The sequence below is a fragment of the Lycorma delicatula genome, chromosome 8 (genome assembly GCF_047948215.1).
Source record: "Lycorma delicatula isolate Av1 chromosome 8, ASM4794821v1, whole genome shotgun sequence".
NCBI lineage: Eukaryota > Metazoa > Arthropoda > Insecta > Hemiptera > Fulgoridae > Lycorma > Lycorma delicatula.
In genome coordinates this window covers 3,666,318-3,684,290 of record NC_134462.1, presented here as the reverse complement: position 1 = coordinate 3,684,290, position 17,973 = coordinate 3,666,318, and the positions used below count along the sequence as shown (strand labels likewise).

General features: G+C 28.1%; 1 protein-coding gene across 4 annotated transcripts in view; it reads left to right on the top strand.

Annotated features, from left to right (window-relative positions):
* LOC142329461 (N-acetylgalactosamine kinase-like) overlaps positions 1–17,973 on the top strand; it is a 241,443-nt gene that overhangs the window by 44,151 nt on the left and 179,319 nt on the right. The window contains exons 9-11 of one of the 4 annotated variants that reach the window (XR_012757513.1): positions 5,243–5,414; positions 8,133–10,417; positions 11,943–12,094. The exons of 1 other annotated variant lie outside the window; for it this stretch is intronic. Coding sequence is in view for 2 of the 3 variants with exons in the window: in XM_075374115.1 (XP_075230230.1) it covers positions 5,243–5,405 (163 nt within the window). In the remaining variant the exon portion in view is untranslated. Of the gene's footprint in view, positions 1–5,242; positions 5,415–8,132; positions 10,739–11,942; positions 12,095–17,973 lie in introns of those variants that run through there. 2 more of the 4 variants (XM_075374115.1, XM_075374114.1) reach the window with 2 other exon arrangements.

Here is a 17,973-nt window from a genome sequence, read left to right as displayed (position 1 = left end):
CACGGTCAGTATAACAGATATGCCACGAATGTAGAACACAAAAAATAACTGGTCCATAACATATACTCTAAATAATCATGTGGTACGACCCAAATGTTTATTTAATTTGATTGAATTCTAAGTCGCTTTTTTCAAATTACAAAAACACAAACGAGTAAGAAAAGTAATTTTGTATAGTCATAAGTACAAAACAAGAATGAGTTTTTACAGTTCGATGTACTGATGACTACATCATTAATTCCATACTAGATTTCCTAATTTTCCACCACCTTTTTATACATAAAAATTTATATCACTGAAAATTTGAATTAAGTTAAATATTAAATTTGAAAAAACAGAAATGTTAAGAGATGCTGCACAGTCAGATAGGCCTAAAACTAGTTTTACTTAAAACACAACTGGTTTTGAAGACACTAGTAAAGAGCTCTCAAACATTCAGCAGAAAGGCTTCCATTAGGTTGGAAATAATGTACAAGTTTATAAAAGTTCTGAAGTTAAGTAATATCAGCCAAGGTTACTTCATGCACTTTGTGGAGATGATTTTGAGAGAAGGGTGGGATATTTAGGGACTTTATTATTCATTGTAAAACAGATCCTCACTTCTCAGTGACATGGTCTGATGTAGTTTAATCAATTTACCTACTAGAAATTGTAAATAAAATTAAATTACAGTATTTTAAAATAATGTAATGATCTTTGGAAGAATATAAGCAAAGACGGTAAATAGATTAGAATATTATCCAACACATGTATTACGAAAATTCAGTCAAAAATTTGATGCCATAATTTGAAAAATAACCCAGTTTCATTACAATTGTTCTTCACATTATATCTTTAACAAGCAACAGTAGTTAGCAACTTTCTTCTGCTACCATCATTTTCTCTACATCACTGATTTATATGATGATAAAGATCAAAATTCATTGTAACCATTTCAAAATAACTAAATAAAGTTTAAATAATGTACTGACTAAACTAAATAAAACAATCGCAAATAGCTAAACATAAAACAAATGTTACGTAAACATTATCAGATCCAGTATAACAAGATCCATATAATAATTATCTGTATATAAAGAATTACACCAAAGTATTTATTTTCTAGACAGCATTCTAGTATCAAATTAAAGACTAGAAAGAGCTTATTTTATAATTCTGTATTACTATAAAAAATTTGATGTGTTCTTGCAAAATTGTGCCCATGAAGGCTGGGAAGAATTACCTCTCATTGATATAAGCGTTTCCTTCATTCAAACCACTGTAAATCTGCTCACGGCCTGGAGGTTTCTTTTTCATTGCCGAACCAGTTTCCTCAAAATTAGATATCCATGTTTTAATTGCACGTACTGATGGAACACGGTCGTGCCTTCCCAGATTAAAATGACAGCGAAATTCTCTACGCGCTCCCTCCACACTGTCATTGTTTTTGTAAAACACTTTGATAGCAAATTCACGTTGCGCACCACTCCAAGAATCCATTACAACTAAATGGCAGGTTAGGTTAGAGAGGCTGGCGCCACTTATTACAAGTGGTGCCAATCGCCCACGGCTACCAACACAACTTTCAAAATTTTCCGTTTCTTTGAATCACCCTGTATTTCAGTTCTGCGGTAGGATATAGATTTTTGATAGGCATCTGATTCCTATCTGCAAGTTAATTCAAACTTTCTGATGTAAGTTTGATGGAACAACCTCTGTCAAACTACACATTACCCTAGAGAAAGGGATAAGGAAAAAAGATTACCTAAAGGAAAGGGACAATCTCAATGCAATGATACAGGTACTAATGAACAGTTATAAAAAGCTGTATTATAAAACTCGCAGTACTAAGTTATCCATTGATAAGAGAGTCCTCATTATTTCGTCAGGAAGAGGTCTTCTTGCTTGTTGTCACAGTTTCTTATAGCTAGCTATCAAATTTTCTTCAGTTCCTTACTAGGAAGAGTGGGAGGCTACCTTTACCAGAATGATAAATTATTTGCTTCCAAGAGCTCAAATTTATGTTAAAATAAATTGCTTTTCATGTATGTACATAATTAAGAAATTACTTATCAGTATTTGCAGAATTCTCTAAGGAAAATTTACATCTACTTCAAAAATTATAAAACATGTAGAAGAAATGTTTGATAAAAAATTATGACTTTTATCTTTTACTAAAATTGTTTTATTAAAATATTTTTAAAAAACAAGGTTCAGTACTCTATAACAACAGATTTTATTCTATTGTTAGAGAAAGAAAACTTATATTTCACCGTATTTCCATCAACCTAATAAAAATAAATTACTGAAAACCAAGAAAGAGCTGAAAAAAAGTTTACAAAAGTTTATTAAGTCTTAAACAAGATATCCATCGTAATTATTATAGTTATCATTAGTAGATAACTTACTGAGGAATTTATATATGAACAAATGTTAATTTTTTCCATTTAAAAAAATTGCAATAAATAAATGATAATTATTACATTAACATTTATCAGACATTTCAAAACAAATTTTCACACAGTGATTATGAAAATATATTTTTTTTAAAAATCAACTTTGACCATAAGTCAATTATTTCAATCACGTTTCCCTTTGAACTGAAAACTTAAAGTAAACTTAAAACTCTCTGAACCACTAAAACTTCCAATTTAGACTTCCCGCCATGACCTAATGCATGCCCCTTATGTATACTTGGATAAGATAGGTTTATCCCAAGAGAAATAGGATTAGATGAACAAAAACAGTTACTTCTCCCAGGAAGAGATTTACGTTGGGGGTAACCGTTTTATGTTATGATAGAGAACTATAGATAAAATCAGTGGTTCCCAACCTTTTTTGAATTGTGGCGCCCTTTTTCAATTAAAATTTTTCCATAACGCCCAACCCTAAGTAACAGTATAACTATTTGTAAGTAAGAGATAAAAATAAATAAAACTCATGTATCTTCATTACTTCTTTACTTTATTAACATTAAATTAATAATGATAAATGTCTGGGTTCAATTAATCATGAAACTTTTTCAATATTTTGCGGCACCCCTGTGAAGAGGCCATGGCTCCCTCGGATGCTGTGGCACACAGTTTGGGAATCACTGGATAAAATTATTTTGAAATTCAGAAAGGCTGTTATATAAGTTCCCAAGTAGATTGTTGAAATTGCACAATCTCTGCTAATTACAGACTTTTTTTATTTGATAAAAAAATTTCAATTAAAAATTAAGTTAAAAATCTATTTTTTTTTTTTTGTTTCTAAATCAAGAAGTTATCAAGGAGCATGTGATAATGAAATAATTCATGGAAGAAACTCCAAACAATCCTCGCCAGGAATTCAACCCAAGCCTAGTTGATTAGTTGATTAATTCACCAAACAGATAGGATATTTTTCTTTTAAATTAGATTTTGTAGGGCTTTATAGTAAATTCATTGCAATCTTTTTGAATATTATGATCGATAAGTATAGGTTAATGAGGAAGCTTTTTATTATATAAGAAATTCAGTAGATAATTTATCTGCAGGCATAACAAAAAGTATTAGATAGTAACAAAGGACAGGTTTTCATATACATAGTAACTCTGTACTCTGGATAATGGCTAATAATTTACTAGCATCTTCATATAACCTTGATTTTTTCCAAATTCTGTGGTCTTCTCTCCTTTTTATTCTTCTTTCTCCGTCAAACTATTCCATCTAAATCATTTGTAACCAGGCAATATTTCTCTTAATCAATATCAAATTAGATTTTTATCAATTTTTTTCACATTTCTGATGTTCTTTCTGAAAATAATCATCCTGTCATTCTACTTATATCTGTACTTTCTATATGTGATTATCTTTCTGATTTTCCATATAAATGTGTAAAATATTTTTAATATTCTTTCTAAATATTAATTTTTAATCCTTAATCTCTGTATTTGTATTCTGTATTGTACTATACTTCAAAGCACTCGGTGTTCTTTTACTTAAATCCTTTATTCTCCTTTTTTTTGGTGCCAAGAATCATTATATTATTATTATTTAAATAAAGCCCTCCTCTAAACCAATTTTAATTATAGTATTAAAAATATAAACAATTCACTGATAAATATTTTTTACAAAAAGGCAAGTAAATAATAATTAATTAAAATAGATTTATTAAAAGTTAAAAACAATGTTTCTGTTTTTTAATTCAAAAGTAAAACAGAGTAATATAAAAAAATATTACTATTTTATGTTTTATATTTTTTAAACTTTTGATGACTTAAAATATTGAGAATGAGTTACTTTAACCCAATCGTGGTTTTTAAATATTATTATACAACATAAGGGAAATATTAGATACAAAAGTTATTTTTTCACTTAGTAGAAATTAATAGGAAACAAGATGCGAGTATGATGAATGAATGAAGTGTAAAAAAATTATCCATCATATTTAGGTCTTTATGTTTTATGATCAAGATCATTTGATCTAGAAGACTAAAGAAATTTCAGTGAACATCTTTGATACAAAAAATTGTTTTCCTTGGTAGGTTCCTTGATCACTTCCTGAAGAAGATAAGAAAACATAGTTGGGAGCATTCTTAATTTTTCTTAATCAATATAACCAAAAAGGGAATGAATTCTTAATTGTATTTTTGCCAGGAATGGAACAAATTTGTCATAAAACTTTGTATGATGGATCAGTCATTTTAACACCAATTAATAAAGTTGCATCATTCAGTAATTCCTTCAAAACTACCAGTCAATCATCGGTAGGCAAGAAATAATGATAAACATATTCTGGGACCAGTAAGGCATCTTGCATGTGGATATCTTGCCGACAGTTTTTAATATAACCAGTTCTTTCATCTAATAAATAAAAAACAAAACAGTATGGTATATTGTGTTGAATCAGTTGTTTTTTCTTAATTCTTGGCTGCAAAAACATAAGCCCTGTTTGAAAAATTTGGCTGGGATGAATTCAAGCTTTTACCATCTACTCTAATATGGCCTAAAAATTCTTTTAGTTGGCAACCATTTTAGACAACCATCATAATCAGGTTAGACAGAAAAGACTGTCATGTAATGACTGTCAAAACCAACAAAATATAATTGCTGTAATAAAAAAATAGTAAAACAGTATGATAATTTTTTTAATTTTAATTGTGACAAAAAACGAAAGAAATTACCTTGAAGAAAGTACCAAATAATTTTTTTTCCAATCATCCTTACTTTCTAAGTGCAGGTTTCAATTTATATATATATTGTGGTTAGTTGTTGATTGTCATATCTTATTCTATTTTCAGGTGGGGAGGCTGTGTTGTTGCATTAACAACTTATGCTAATATTGCTAATATAAAGTTACATTTGAAAACTATGTATTACGATCAGATAGTAAAAGATGTTGATGTAGATAAAGCTGTATTTGTAGTTTACCCAAGTGATGGAGCTGAGCTTTTTTATCTGTAAATGAATTATGTATGTAACATATGAAATTTCTTATTTAATTTTTTTATATCTATTTTTTAAACATTATCTTTATGTAAGAAATAAAGTGCCTTATATTAATTATTCTTTGGTAAACAAAAATTAATTTTTTTAAAGGTGATTCATTAAAAAGTACTTTCGGGTGATCTGAAATCTTCTTAAGGTTGTTTACCAACTTTGTGTGATTTCGTGTTATTCTTTTTAGCCAATTTTTATATATAATTTTTTATTGGCAAATTGTTGTAATAAATTGTTATTATTCACTATGTTTAGTGTAAAATCCCTTTATATTATATTACATATAATATATTATTACGATTATTATATGAGGGGTCTAAATGTAAAACTGGACATTTCCCTTTAGCAACATTTTCTGCAACTAAAAAAAGTTCCAAACAAAAAGTTTTTGATATAGTAAGATAATATTTTTTTCTAATAATTCTTCAGGGCAAATCTTTATTTTTGAACGTGAAATAAATGATGTAATATTCAATGTAAATTGGTTATTTTGGTGTAAAATTTGGAAATGTCTGCGTATGCGCTTTTTTTGTACTATTTTCTCACAAGGCCAAACCCACATTTCTGCATAACTCAGCCTTGTGGGGGGGGGGGGGGGTGATATTGCCTCTAACTGTTGAGTGGCCATACCAGGCCCAGCTATAACTTTCTCAGCAGCAGCACCCCAAACACCCAGAACTCAGTCTTTTAAAACACCTGGCCTCTAGTTAGGCCAGGTGTTTTTTATTAAACACCTGGCCCGTTTATTATGGTTTTTTATTACCCACCCTACCTCCCCAGGAGTCCTCATTCACTCATGGAGGTAGAATGCCTGAGCATCCCACCCTTCCTGAACAGGGCTGCTTGCCCAGCCCTACTCTAATTTACCAACCTTCACAAAATATGATTAGCTATCCTCCACTTCCTCGTCTGCCTTCTTCTTTATTATATTGTTAATCATTCTACTGATGCAATTCAAATTTCTTAGGCCATAAAGCATGGCCTCAATTATTGGGAGCATATGGGATATTATCGGGAGTAATTTGCTCGATCACCGCATATTCCCATGTACTCAATATTCACATATGGGAGGAATATACCATCAGGTACAGTAGAAGATTGTATGTTCCACTGTATCCTTATCTCTGCAGTATATATATGCGGGGTACCTCCTTCTCTTTCTTTTATACAAGTATTCATTATAGTAGCCATGAGCTGACAGGAATTGTGTAAGTTCATACAACTCGCCATGTCACTTTGTCAGCCATGGTTTTAACAGCAGGATGAGCTTCCTCATCCATCCACCAGTTTGTGATGTATTCCACCTCTGTTCCCAACACTACCAAGTTTCTCTTTGTCTGACTCTTTGGGACTCCAAATGATCTATCCACCACCTCTTGCGCTAATAATTCTAGCAGTGGCACTGCTGCGATTACAAAAATTGCCTCAGTCAAGACCATCCTGTACGCACACACTACTGCAATAGCAAGCGATCTCTGCAAGCTCGCTAGTCTATGCACTGTCACCTTTTTACCTAGGGCCCACCTCCAGACTGGCACTGCATAAAGGGTTACAGACCCACAGACACAAGCATTCTCTTTTTTTGGACGTGCTCTGCCCGTCAACCCTCACACATCAATCTGGAGGCGGCCACCACAGATCTCCTTGCTTTATCAACGGTCTTGACAACATGCGGTTGGAAAGATCTTTTATCATCCTACCAGACTCTGAGGTACTTGGCTTTACCTACCAGACAACTACCGTATCCTTAACCTGCAGTCTGATAGTCCTTAACTTGCAACATCCCGCAAGGTGAAGAAAACAATATAATTTCATCATTTGTGTTACTGACAGTGAATTAATTTAAGATACATATATTTTTTTATTTTATCTTATCACATACTTTATTTAGCCACTCCACATAATGAATAGATATTATTGAATCACGATCAATTGTTTGCATGTTTGTTAGCTAATCATGTTTGATTGTTATTAATTTTGCTGTATATTAAATAAGGATTAATTAAATTATATTGTTTATTCATTAGGCTAAGTCTAGGACTAATCAATTGATAAATACCTGTGAATTAGAAGAATCGGCAGCTACAGCCTATAAGTACAGTGTGAGTAGTCTGAAATCCGTTAGGTCCCTGTCTTATTGTCTTATATTATTACTAATATAACTGTGCTTTATTCTAATAATTTGTATACTAAAAAACAATTGCATTTATGCAGAAATGGTTTTGACTTGATATGCAGCTGTTTTGACTTGGGACTTAAGCTGAAATACAGGTTTTTGTAACTTTATTTAAGATATTTACCATTATTTACTTTCTTTCTTTTCTTCTATTTGATTACTTAGTATTATTTGATGTATGGTAAATGCGTTTAAAATGTGCACAGGTATTATTACTACATACTTCATCCAGCATAATAGTTAAATGCAATTTTGTCTATGATATTTTAGATATTACTTATCAGATTGTTTCTTATGTTTTTTTTTTTAAATTATTTTTAGTTTTTATGTTTTAAAATGCAACTATTTTTTTATAGCAATAAAAAAATAAAATCTCAATTTTCTTTTATTTTAGATAATTAGAATGTTATCTGTTAAATGGAATAACTAATACAGTATTGTTGTTTTTATATTTATGGGGAAGAAAATTATAATAATTACTATATTTAATTAATGTAAAATATTATTGTTTTTAGGAAATGAGAGCATAGTTGGTTGAATCAGTAAGAAATAAATAAAAAGTTGTTATACAGAAAAGTATCGTATAATGTATTATGATAATAACAAAAACAAAACTGAAATTTAAAATATATTTCAGGAAATGAAATTTAATCGGGATTGAAAAGTACAAAAATAGTACAAATAAATTCAGTTAGTAGGATTTAGATATACTCTCTTTTAAAAATTGAATTTTTATGAAAATTATGAAATTAAAAATTTTTCACCTAATTCAAAACAAGGTATAGTAGTATATAAAACATGTTACTTAGAGTTATTTTTAAATGTATGAAAATAAAATAATAAAAAACAAATTTAACCGTTGAGATTCCTTGGATTTAGGTACCTAGGTTAAAGTAGGTGGGTCAAAACATACCCATTTTACTTTTTGTTTTAATATAAACATTGGTTAATAGAATAATCATTTTTATGATCAAAATAAACACTTTATTACGTTTCTTCTTAGCTGTAAATAATAAAAACAAATATTTAAAAAAAATTTTTGTAAAATAACAATTTTAGACACTGTATTTTTATTTTTTTCTGATAATGTCCTTTACAAACCCATTTTTTCAATTAAATACTGCCAGGCTGTCTTCTTGTCCTTTTTAACAGAACAAATGTAGCACTGATCTCTTTTTTATTTGTGAAATGCCTTGAACCTTCCGAAGATTATTTACTGATGTTTGAATACCAGTACCATCAAGGGAAATAAGTACATGTTTTGGAAATGATATGTTGTTAACTCTGCTTCTCCTAGAGCAAGTAAAAATAATCTTCTGAGGTTCCTTTTATTTGAATTCCAATCAAGGAAAGAATACATCCTTAAAATAAATGTGTAACTAACATCAACTATATTTTAGAAAAGTTTCAACAGCCATCGTCTTGTTCGTAAACATGACCAGAATTTGTCTTAATTATTGTTCACTCTGTATAGCATTTTAATCAATGATAATTTGGGGTTTAAAATTACATTCTTCACCTGCTAGTTTATACAAAATGTCGAGACAAGAAAACAGCAGTCAAGTCTTTTTTAGCATAGGAGCATAGGATACTGAAGTAAGATTGTCATGAAATGCCAAAAATTGAAGAAAATTCTTTTCTTTGAAATGTTTTTACTAACTCACTTGATATAGCTTGTTTATTTTTTATAATTATCTCAAGAAAACTCGTATTTTGCTTTGATAGTAATTCAGAATTATCCTAACTCACAGCTATTAAAAAAATTATCAGTTGTTATTCTCTGACCTGAACCGTAAAGTGGTGAAACCAAACCTTTAATTTTTCTTTCTTTTTTTTTCCACCTTGATTTTTCTCATGCATTCCATCAGGCTGTTTCTATTATACATTTGAGTACTGTAAGCATAGAATTTTTTGCCTCAGCTGCAACCCAATCTTTATGCCAAATATCCGTAGCTTAAATTTTATATTCTGCCGAAATGGGCATCGTCTTCTATGTACTAGTAATTGCTCAACAACAGTTAATTGCGGCCCAGGTATAAAAACCGACTTAAAATTTTGTATAACTTTTTCAAGTATATTTCAAAACTGTACCATCTTATTGGTTTTTCATCGTTTATCTCGCATGGATTTATCATCAATCATATGATTCTTAAAATTTGAATAAATCAATACCTTAACATAGTTGCAGGAAATACAGTATACAATATCCTTTATTATTTGTTCTTCGTAGTTCTTTTTCAGACTTTTTTCAATTGTAGGATGCCAGTAATAATGAAGTCTCATGGATGCTAATATCTCTTTATTACCTAAACCTTTACCCATTTGCCTGGTAGTACTAAATTATATTCATTTGTATGATCATAAATTTCTTATATAACAACAGTTTTATTGAATTTAATAACTCTTTTTTGTTTGAACTGTAAGATAAGTTCTGGTATTCTTTAGCATACTTCTAAAAGCAGATAGTTCTTGTGAGATTGGGTGGTTTTAGGTGTTGTGCATAAGTATTTATCATTCTTGATTTTCTCTGTTTTTTTTTTGTGAGATCATAAAGATTTGTTTATTTTGTTCATATTCGTTTATAAAATTGTAATAAAAAATATAAAAAATTATTTTTCACACCTGCAGGCAACAGACACAATACACATACCAGTTACAGCTGCTGGTTTCCTGAGTAAGTTGTTGGTCAGTATCCAAAATAAGCTTCATGACATTAAAATTCTAAATTTTTTTGTGGAAATTGTCGATTCAAGATAGTTGCCATGAAGTCATCTCCTTTAATGTCTGTTTGGCATGCCAGGTAACTCCTACATAAACATTAGTCACATTCTCTTTGAATATTTACATTATGCCAGCAATTCAAACTAACATACATTGGTGATAATTTGAATGATAATAATACCAAAATTATAAGCTGTTTAATTTATTTAATCTGTTAGGCTTTTCTAAATTATAGTTTTTTTTTTTTTCAGTTATTGTTCATTTTTGGTAGGAGCCTTTTACTATCCTTTCACAACTATATGCAGTATATAGATATAAATTAAAACGAATTTGCTGTTATATACGTTTCTGATTGATAGATTTTTATTCACACTTTCTTTTTTTCTGTTTTTGAGTTTCTTTTACAACCCCTTGTTTCCATTAGATTTTCAAAAAAATGATGTAAATGTCCTATAAATTCAAATGTTGCTTGGTTATTTTAGGCAATAACCTATAAAACATTTTTATTTCATTAAAATAATGTTAATATTATTTTTTTTTTGTATGTGCATATTTTTGTAGCAAGAAGTTACACAAAGGTTAGTGTATTGTAACTTGTGTTATTAATAATAACATGTATTATTTGAATAGTTTATATTTAATTCTAATACTAGACTATTGAAACTATTGTAATAAAAATTTGAAAGACAAAATTATCTACTACAAGGAAATGAGAGTAATATTTGATTGTGACTGATAACTTATTTTCCATGAAACTTGATTTCTATTCACCACCTAATGTGAAGAGATAATGTTACTAACATTTCTACGTAAAACTGATTCATCCCTTTAATCCTAAATCAACTTTTTACAAAAATATAACTAGGCTAGTTGTAATTATTATTTTATTGCATAATTTTGCTTTATTTATTCATGTAATATGTGGGTAGCAAAATTTACTTTTTACCTTTCTTTTATATAACTTTTAATTTCTAAAATGTTAAAACAATTTCTTTACCTCAGTGTTAGCTTTAATTTTAGATATAATAATGAGTTCTTTTCTAATAACATAACATCATCGGACTTAATTCTTTTTACTATACTTTGCTTGTTTTGTTTTGATTGTAATGTGATTGCAACTTTTTTACCTGCTCCCTTTTACAATTATTTCAGTTCTTTACTCCCATTCTTACCTGAATTTTCTTGTTAGAGAGGATCTTTATGAAGTACATATTTGTATACAAATTTAAACATAATCCAGTTGTGTTATTACTACTGCTATTTAAGTTAATTTCCTTACACATTACCACTTTTATTACCAGTACATAAATAAATGAGTGCCAACTTTATTATGTAAAATTGTTTGTCAGTAGCTTTGTTAATATTATTTTTATTGTGTATTAATGTACTTTTTTATAACACATACTTAGTTTAATTTTTTACAAAAGTATTTTTTATAGTTATTTTTTGTTGTTTTTTATTGTATAATTTTCATATCAAAACAGTGTGCCATAATTTTAGTCATTAAATTTTAATGTTAACATTAAATCATATTTTTTTTATTCTATATTCTAATTTTTAGCGCTCTTAAAAAAGTACTATTGTATTTTTTTCTTTTATTACAGGTAAAATGTTTTATTTGACTTTATAAAATTCCAGAAAACTTTTGATTTACAAATTTGTTAATATATATTTATCAATACTGATCATTTGTCTAAATTTTTTTATTAATTTGTTTTTAGATATTAATAGAAATAAATCTGTAGAAAATCATGTGAATCTAAATTCCTTTCAAACATTAACAGTAAGAATCAAAATTCAGATATTAAAAAAAAAAAACCTTGGTCTAATGGTTGAACCAAAATTTATAAATGTAATAAAAAGCAATATTTTTTTCCTTATTGTGTTCAGTTAATTTAAAAAAATTTGATTTTGCTTATAAATAATTTTTTAATTTCTTATGCATAAGAAATATGAGGGTCTAGGGTAAATATAGACTGAATTTAATGAAATTTGCATTATCTAATCGTTTGTTTTGTATATCCATCGATCTTTTTACAAGTTCTTGGGAATAAAACATTAGAAATCCTCATGTGATATCAAACTGTAAAAGATGAACAGACTTAAATACAAAAGTTTTATTATTTTGAACTTTATTTAAAAAAATACTTGTATACTGTGTATAAAATTAGAAAAATAAATGAATTTCTTCATACTTGAAGGACACGGTTTTAGATAATTCATAGAATAACAGCGTTATTCTAGATAACAGAATTATACACTTATATGATGGCTTATATAAATTAATAGAAGACTTGCTATTTAGTGTTTATAATTTACCACTTAAAATTTTTGAGCAATGTGATGTTACATTTTTTGCTCTCCTGCTTTATTTGGAATTTTTTTCTTTTAAAGAAATTATTTTATTATATTCTTCTATTAGAATATTAAAAACTGATATATTTATAATCAGACAAGTATAAGTAATTCTTTTTTACATCTTTTAATATTTATTATTTCTTTACGATTACCAATTTTTTTCATTTGTTATTCCCTTACATACTTTTCTTTCTACATACCTCAACTCTTATATTTATTCAGTCCTCCTATTGCTTTCTAAGTCTTATTCGATTGGTAAATTTGTCTTCTACCTTTCCCCTACACTATTTGCATTTTCCAATAACGTTACTGTTTTTTCTCGTATGTGTGATTTAAATAAAATTATTCCTTATTGTCAAACCTGAAATTTCTATTATATTTTATCCATTTTTTTATCCTTTATAATTCCATTTTAATGGGAATTTACAGTTATGAATATTTTTTTTTGTTTTCTTTATTTTCCATGTACTTGCTGTATTTATAGTAATGGTGTTTCAAAAAGGATGCAAGCCCTTTGTTTGATGATGTTAAACAAATGTGTATTGTAAATTTATTACAATAATATTAATGTTAATAAAATACTTATACAACAAAATTCAAATTACCTTTAATAACTTTACAATAGATGTTCAGAATTTCCTGTGATCCCAATGCAGGTTCATACACGTTTCATAACATTTGCAGCCACTTTTTGTAATGTTTGCTCAGTAGTGTTTGAAATCTTACTTTCAATGTTAGCCTTCGATTCATCAAGTGTATGAGAATTGTCTTTTAAAATAACTTTTTTTAAATATTCCCAAAGGAAAAAGTTTACTGATGTAAGATCTGGAGATCTTGGGGGCGACAACCCTTTTGATATCAAACAATGGCCAAAAAATTCCCATAAGATATCCAGCGTTTCATTAGCAGTATGACATATTGTGTTATCCTGCTAGAACAGACATTCTCATTAGTATAAATCTAACATGTCGATAAACTTTTTGATTAAGTTGCAGTAAAGCACATATTTGTCAAAAGATAAAGATCACACACCAATTTTACACGTGTGTAGTAGGTCGTTCATGAAACATGTGAGGATTTTCAGTGCTCCATATTTGGCAGTTTTGGCTGTTAATGTAGCCATCCAGGTGAAACCATGCCTCTTCATTAAAATAAACGCTATCCAAGATTTCAATACTGTTGTCATCAAGAGAACAAATCCGACAACAATACTGTAAAAAACATTTTCCGTGATCTACTTGTTTCAGTTCTTGAACAACACAGATGCGATAAGCATATAGTTGTAATTTTTTAACAGCCCTGAAAGCTGTAAATAGTGAAATCTCAGCCTGTGAAAATAACTTTCTGAGCGATTTTCTGGGTGAACAAGTCAAACATTCTTTCACATCCCCCAGAACAGTGATGGTCGACCTGTGCTTTTCTGATCGTGTACACTCGCAGTCTCACAAAATTTATTGATCAAACGCAATATTGTCAACTTATTAGGAACTGAAAAATTGGGAAATTTAAAACAAAACTCATCTTTCACTCGTTCTAAGATTTATACGCGCAATAAATCTCAATAATAAACACACATTCATCCTTCGAAAACAATATATTAACACAATAGAGGCGAATTTATACTTGTATAGCACTAGTGCATAAGAAGGACATTTCAACTGTTACAAGCTACCTATGCATGACTTCTACTTACTCAATCAATCTTAGGGTTGCGTCCTTTTTGAAACATCTGATACTTTACATAGCTATGTGACCTATCTTACTTCAGTTGATTTAATGAACTAATCAGCATATACTTAAGTTTTACTTTTACTTTTTTTTCAAAGGCTTATGCCGGTAAATATAATGCACAAGATTATATATTAAGGTGAAAACACATCAAACCTAACAGATTTCCAGGTTTGTGGTATAATAAAAATAATTTTTCCTTTCTGTTCTAATAAACGTGGTTGCATGTGATATTTTATTCCATATACTATCTCCAGTAATTATTTTACTTTTGTAGTCTGGTGTAACATATTTCCTGCACACAGCCGCTTGTATAGCATTCAAAAATAAGTATGCTCTTATTAATGGATGTTCTTCTTCCTTGACTGCTTTTGTTTCTGTCTCTTACTGGATGAGTAGAAGTAAATTTGATCAATCAAATAATTTGATTTTATAATTATAACACACAAATATTTTTCATTTGTTTTGTTTTCATTTATATTATCATCATTATTCAAATAGGAAATTTTTAAGTCTTCTAGTCATATATTTTCCCTTTCAGAAGTTAAAAGATAATTTATATTTAAGAAGACTGTATTTTTTTTATTATGATTTTTAAAGTTTTTTTGTAATAGAAAACCTATTACTTATTAAAGTTTGTTTGTAGATGTGTTAAGATTATTAACTCTATGCTATATTATTGTGATAATATAAAAAACAATGCCTTAGAGAATAACTTATTATTAAAGGAAAAACTAATAATTTTAACGATAATTATTATCAATAATGTTCAATGAAATTATAGTAGAAAAGTATTATTGTGATATATTTAATAGTTATTATTTTTAAGTTATTGATGTTTGTATGTATCAGACTTTATGTTGATTAGCTGATGTTACGATTTATTAAGGGAAGGGCAATGTTATTCTTGCACATGTATGTAGTTTTATGCAAGATTCATGTTGTGTAAAAATTTTATTGTAAAGGTGTTGTTTCAGTGAGTATATGTGTGTGCAGTTTTAATACTTTAATAACTAAAGATATAAAATTGTGAAAATTTTATTTTTCTAACTTACTGAATAACCTGATCTTTAGCTAATACTAAAAACTTTCTTTAAAATTTCAGTTAATCTTTCAGATTGAAGTCATTTCAAATTACATTTTATTTATCTGTTGTCATTTTTTTTTTTTATATAAAAATTTTATAAAAAGACCCCATCCAAATTTTATAAGTATGGAAAATTTAAAAACCATACATAATACAATATGACTCGTATTATTGTTTAACAATAATACAATGTGCTACATCCAGCTACAACACGGCCAACCAGAGACTACTGTTATACCCATGTTATAGGCTAACTTTATTTTTAAGATAAAGTGATAAACGAAAAAAACAATACCATTTATCTTGGTATACTGCGACAGTAATTTAGTATTAGGTAAAGTAATGCATTTTTTTTGTGAACATAATTAAATTTTAGTAGAACTGCTGTTTATTAACACAGCAGTGATGGTACTGCCACCTAGTGATGGTATGGCACAAGGGATCTGCATCAGGCCAGATAACCATTTGATGTGGGAACTTTATTTAAATCCATCTTGAGTTTATAAGTTATACTGATTTTTTTTTTACTTAGGAAGGTAAGTTAGCATCAATTCATAATTTTCAAAAATGATTTTTTGTTTTATCTAAAAAAGAAAAATTATTATGTGAGATATGTATAAACAGAATTTAAACGTTTTAATACAGTTCTATTTTTTTTTTCTTTTAATGCCAGTATATATTGCTTTCTCCTTATCTATTTTATTTATTGTCTTGTATAGATGTTACTTTACTACTAAAATAATAATTAGTGTTTTAATATATGGTCCACCAATCTACTTACCTCTGTACAAGTGTCTGCTATAAAGTTTCTTTTCTTTTCAATTATCCTAAAACCTCTTTATTTTAAACTTTTATCAACTTGTCTTATTCTCAGTATCCTCCTTCAACACTTTGCTTTAAAAGTCTATAAATTTTTGGCTTTGATTTTCTATTGACTATATTTTGCTGTTACAAAGCAATAGCATTGTTACTGACATAAATAATTTAACAATTTCGTTTTGCAAGTACATTTCTCTGTTTCTTTTTCCAAAAAGATGGGCTTTTCAAGTCCTTTTTGCTTTCCAAAATCCATTTCTCATATGATTTATTATTAAAATATATAAATAAATATATTATATATGATAATATATTAAATACTATTTTATATATATATATATATATATATATATATATATATAATAAATAATTATATATGATTTATTATTAAGAACATAAAAAAAAAAATAATTAGGACCTATCTACTTCAATAACATCTAATCAGGAATCATAATGGTGTTTAATAAATTTAATATATAGTAGCTTCAGTTACACTGTAGTTCCTCTGTTAAAAGATTTGGTCTAGTAAAACTATTTTTGAATACATACTCTGACAATTCTTTAAAATCTTCCTTCAGGGTGGTATTTTTGTACCACCTAAAGCATAGCATTAGTATCCTGCACAGAATAATAATTAAATTAAAGTTTAAAGGCTTTCATCATATTTAGTTGTCTTTGTTGCGATTGTCACATTATTAGATTAGTCTTAAATCTGCTCTGTTTGCTCTCATTGTTCAGAACTTAAAAATTTCTTTTGCTTTCTATTTAGTCTTCAGAAGAAGATTTGTTGAATAAATAATTTAGTAACAAACTACTAAATACTCATGACTTAAATATTTTTGTAAACATTCAATAAGTGATACACATTAAATGCCTTAGATTATGTTAAGCCAGTTTTATTTATTTATTTTTTTAAGTATTTATTTACCCATTAAAACCACATTTTCTTGAACTCAAGGTCAGTGATTAACATAAATTGAGTGATCAAACCACAGCAGCAAGCTTTAAAATCAACACAAAACAAATTATAAACAATTGTAACAATTAATAACAATTGTAATAGTGTTGGAAATGAAAAAAAAATATGATGCAATTTGATTAAAAGTTAAACATTCTGCTTTTAGTATAATTACGCTATACTGTTCTGGTATTATATCTTTATTTGTTAAAGTAAAAAACTGCACTTGAAGTTTTGAACAATCTTTTTCAAGGAGTCATTTTATTTCATAGATATAATTTGTTGAATTTATCTGCATAATTTATTTTCTAGTATTGTCTAGTGGCTTTATTATATACATAACTGAATATTTAGTGGTTTTTACTTATTTTGTTGTTTTTATTTATTGTATACAGAAAATATGTTATAAACCAAATATATAATAAATGTAAATTATCCTTTTTTTTTAAAGTTAAACCTTATACTATCATAAATAGTAATACCATCTGAACTTTTAACAATATTCATAAGTTTGATGTTACTAGTTCAGTATTTTTATTTTATTGTGATGTACTACGACAGTAGAGTTGCATTTTTTTTTTGTGCACATAAACAAAATTTTAGTAGAACTGCTGTGATGGTACTGCCACATCAGATACACACTGTGTTTGGTGGTTGTGATGAATACTTTTTGTTTATATGTTTATTT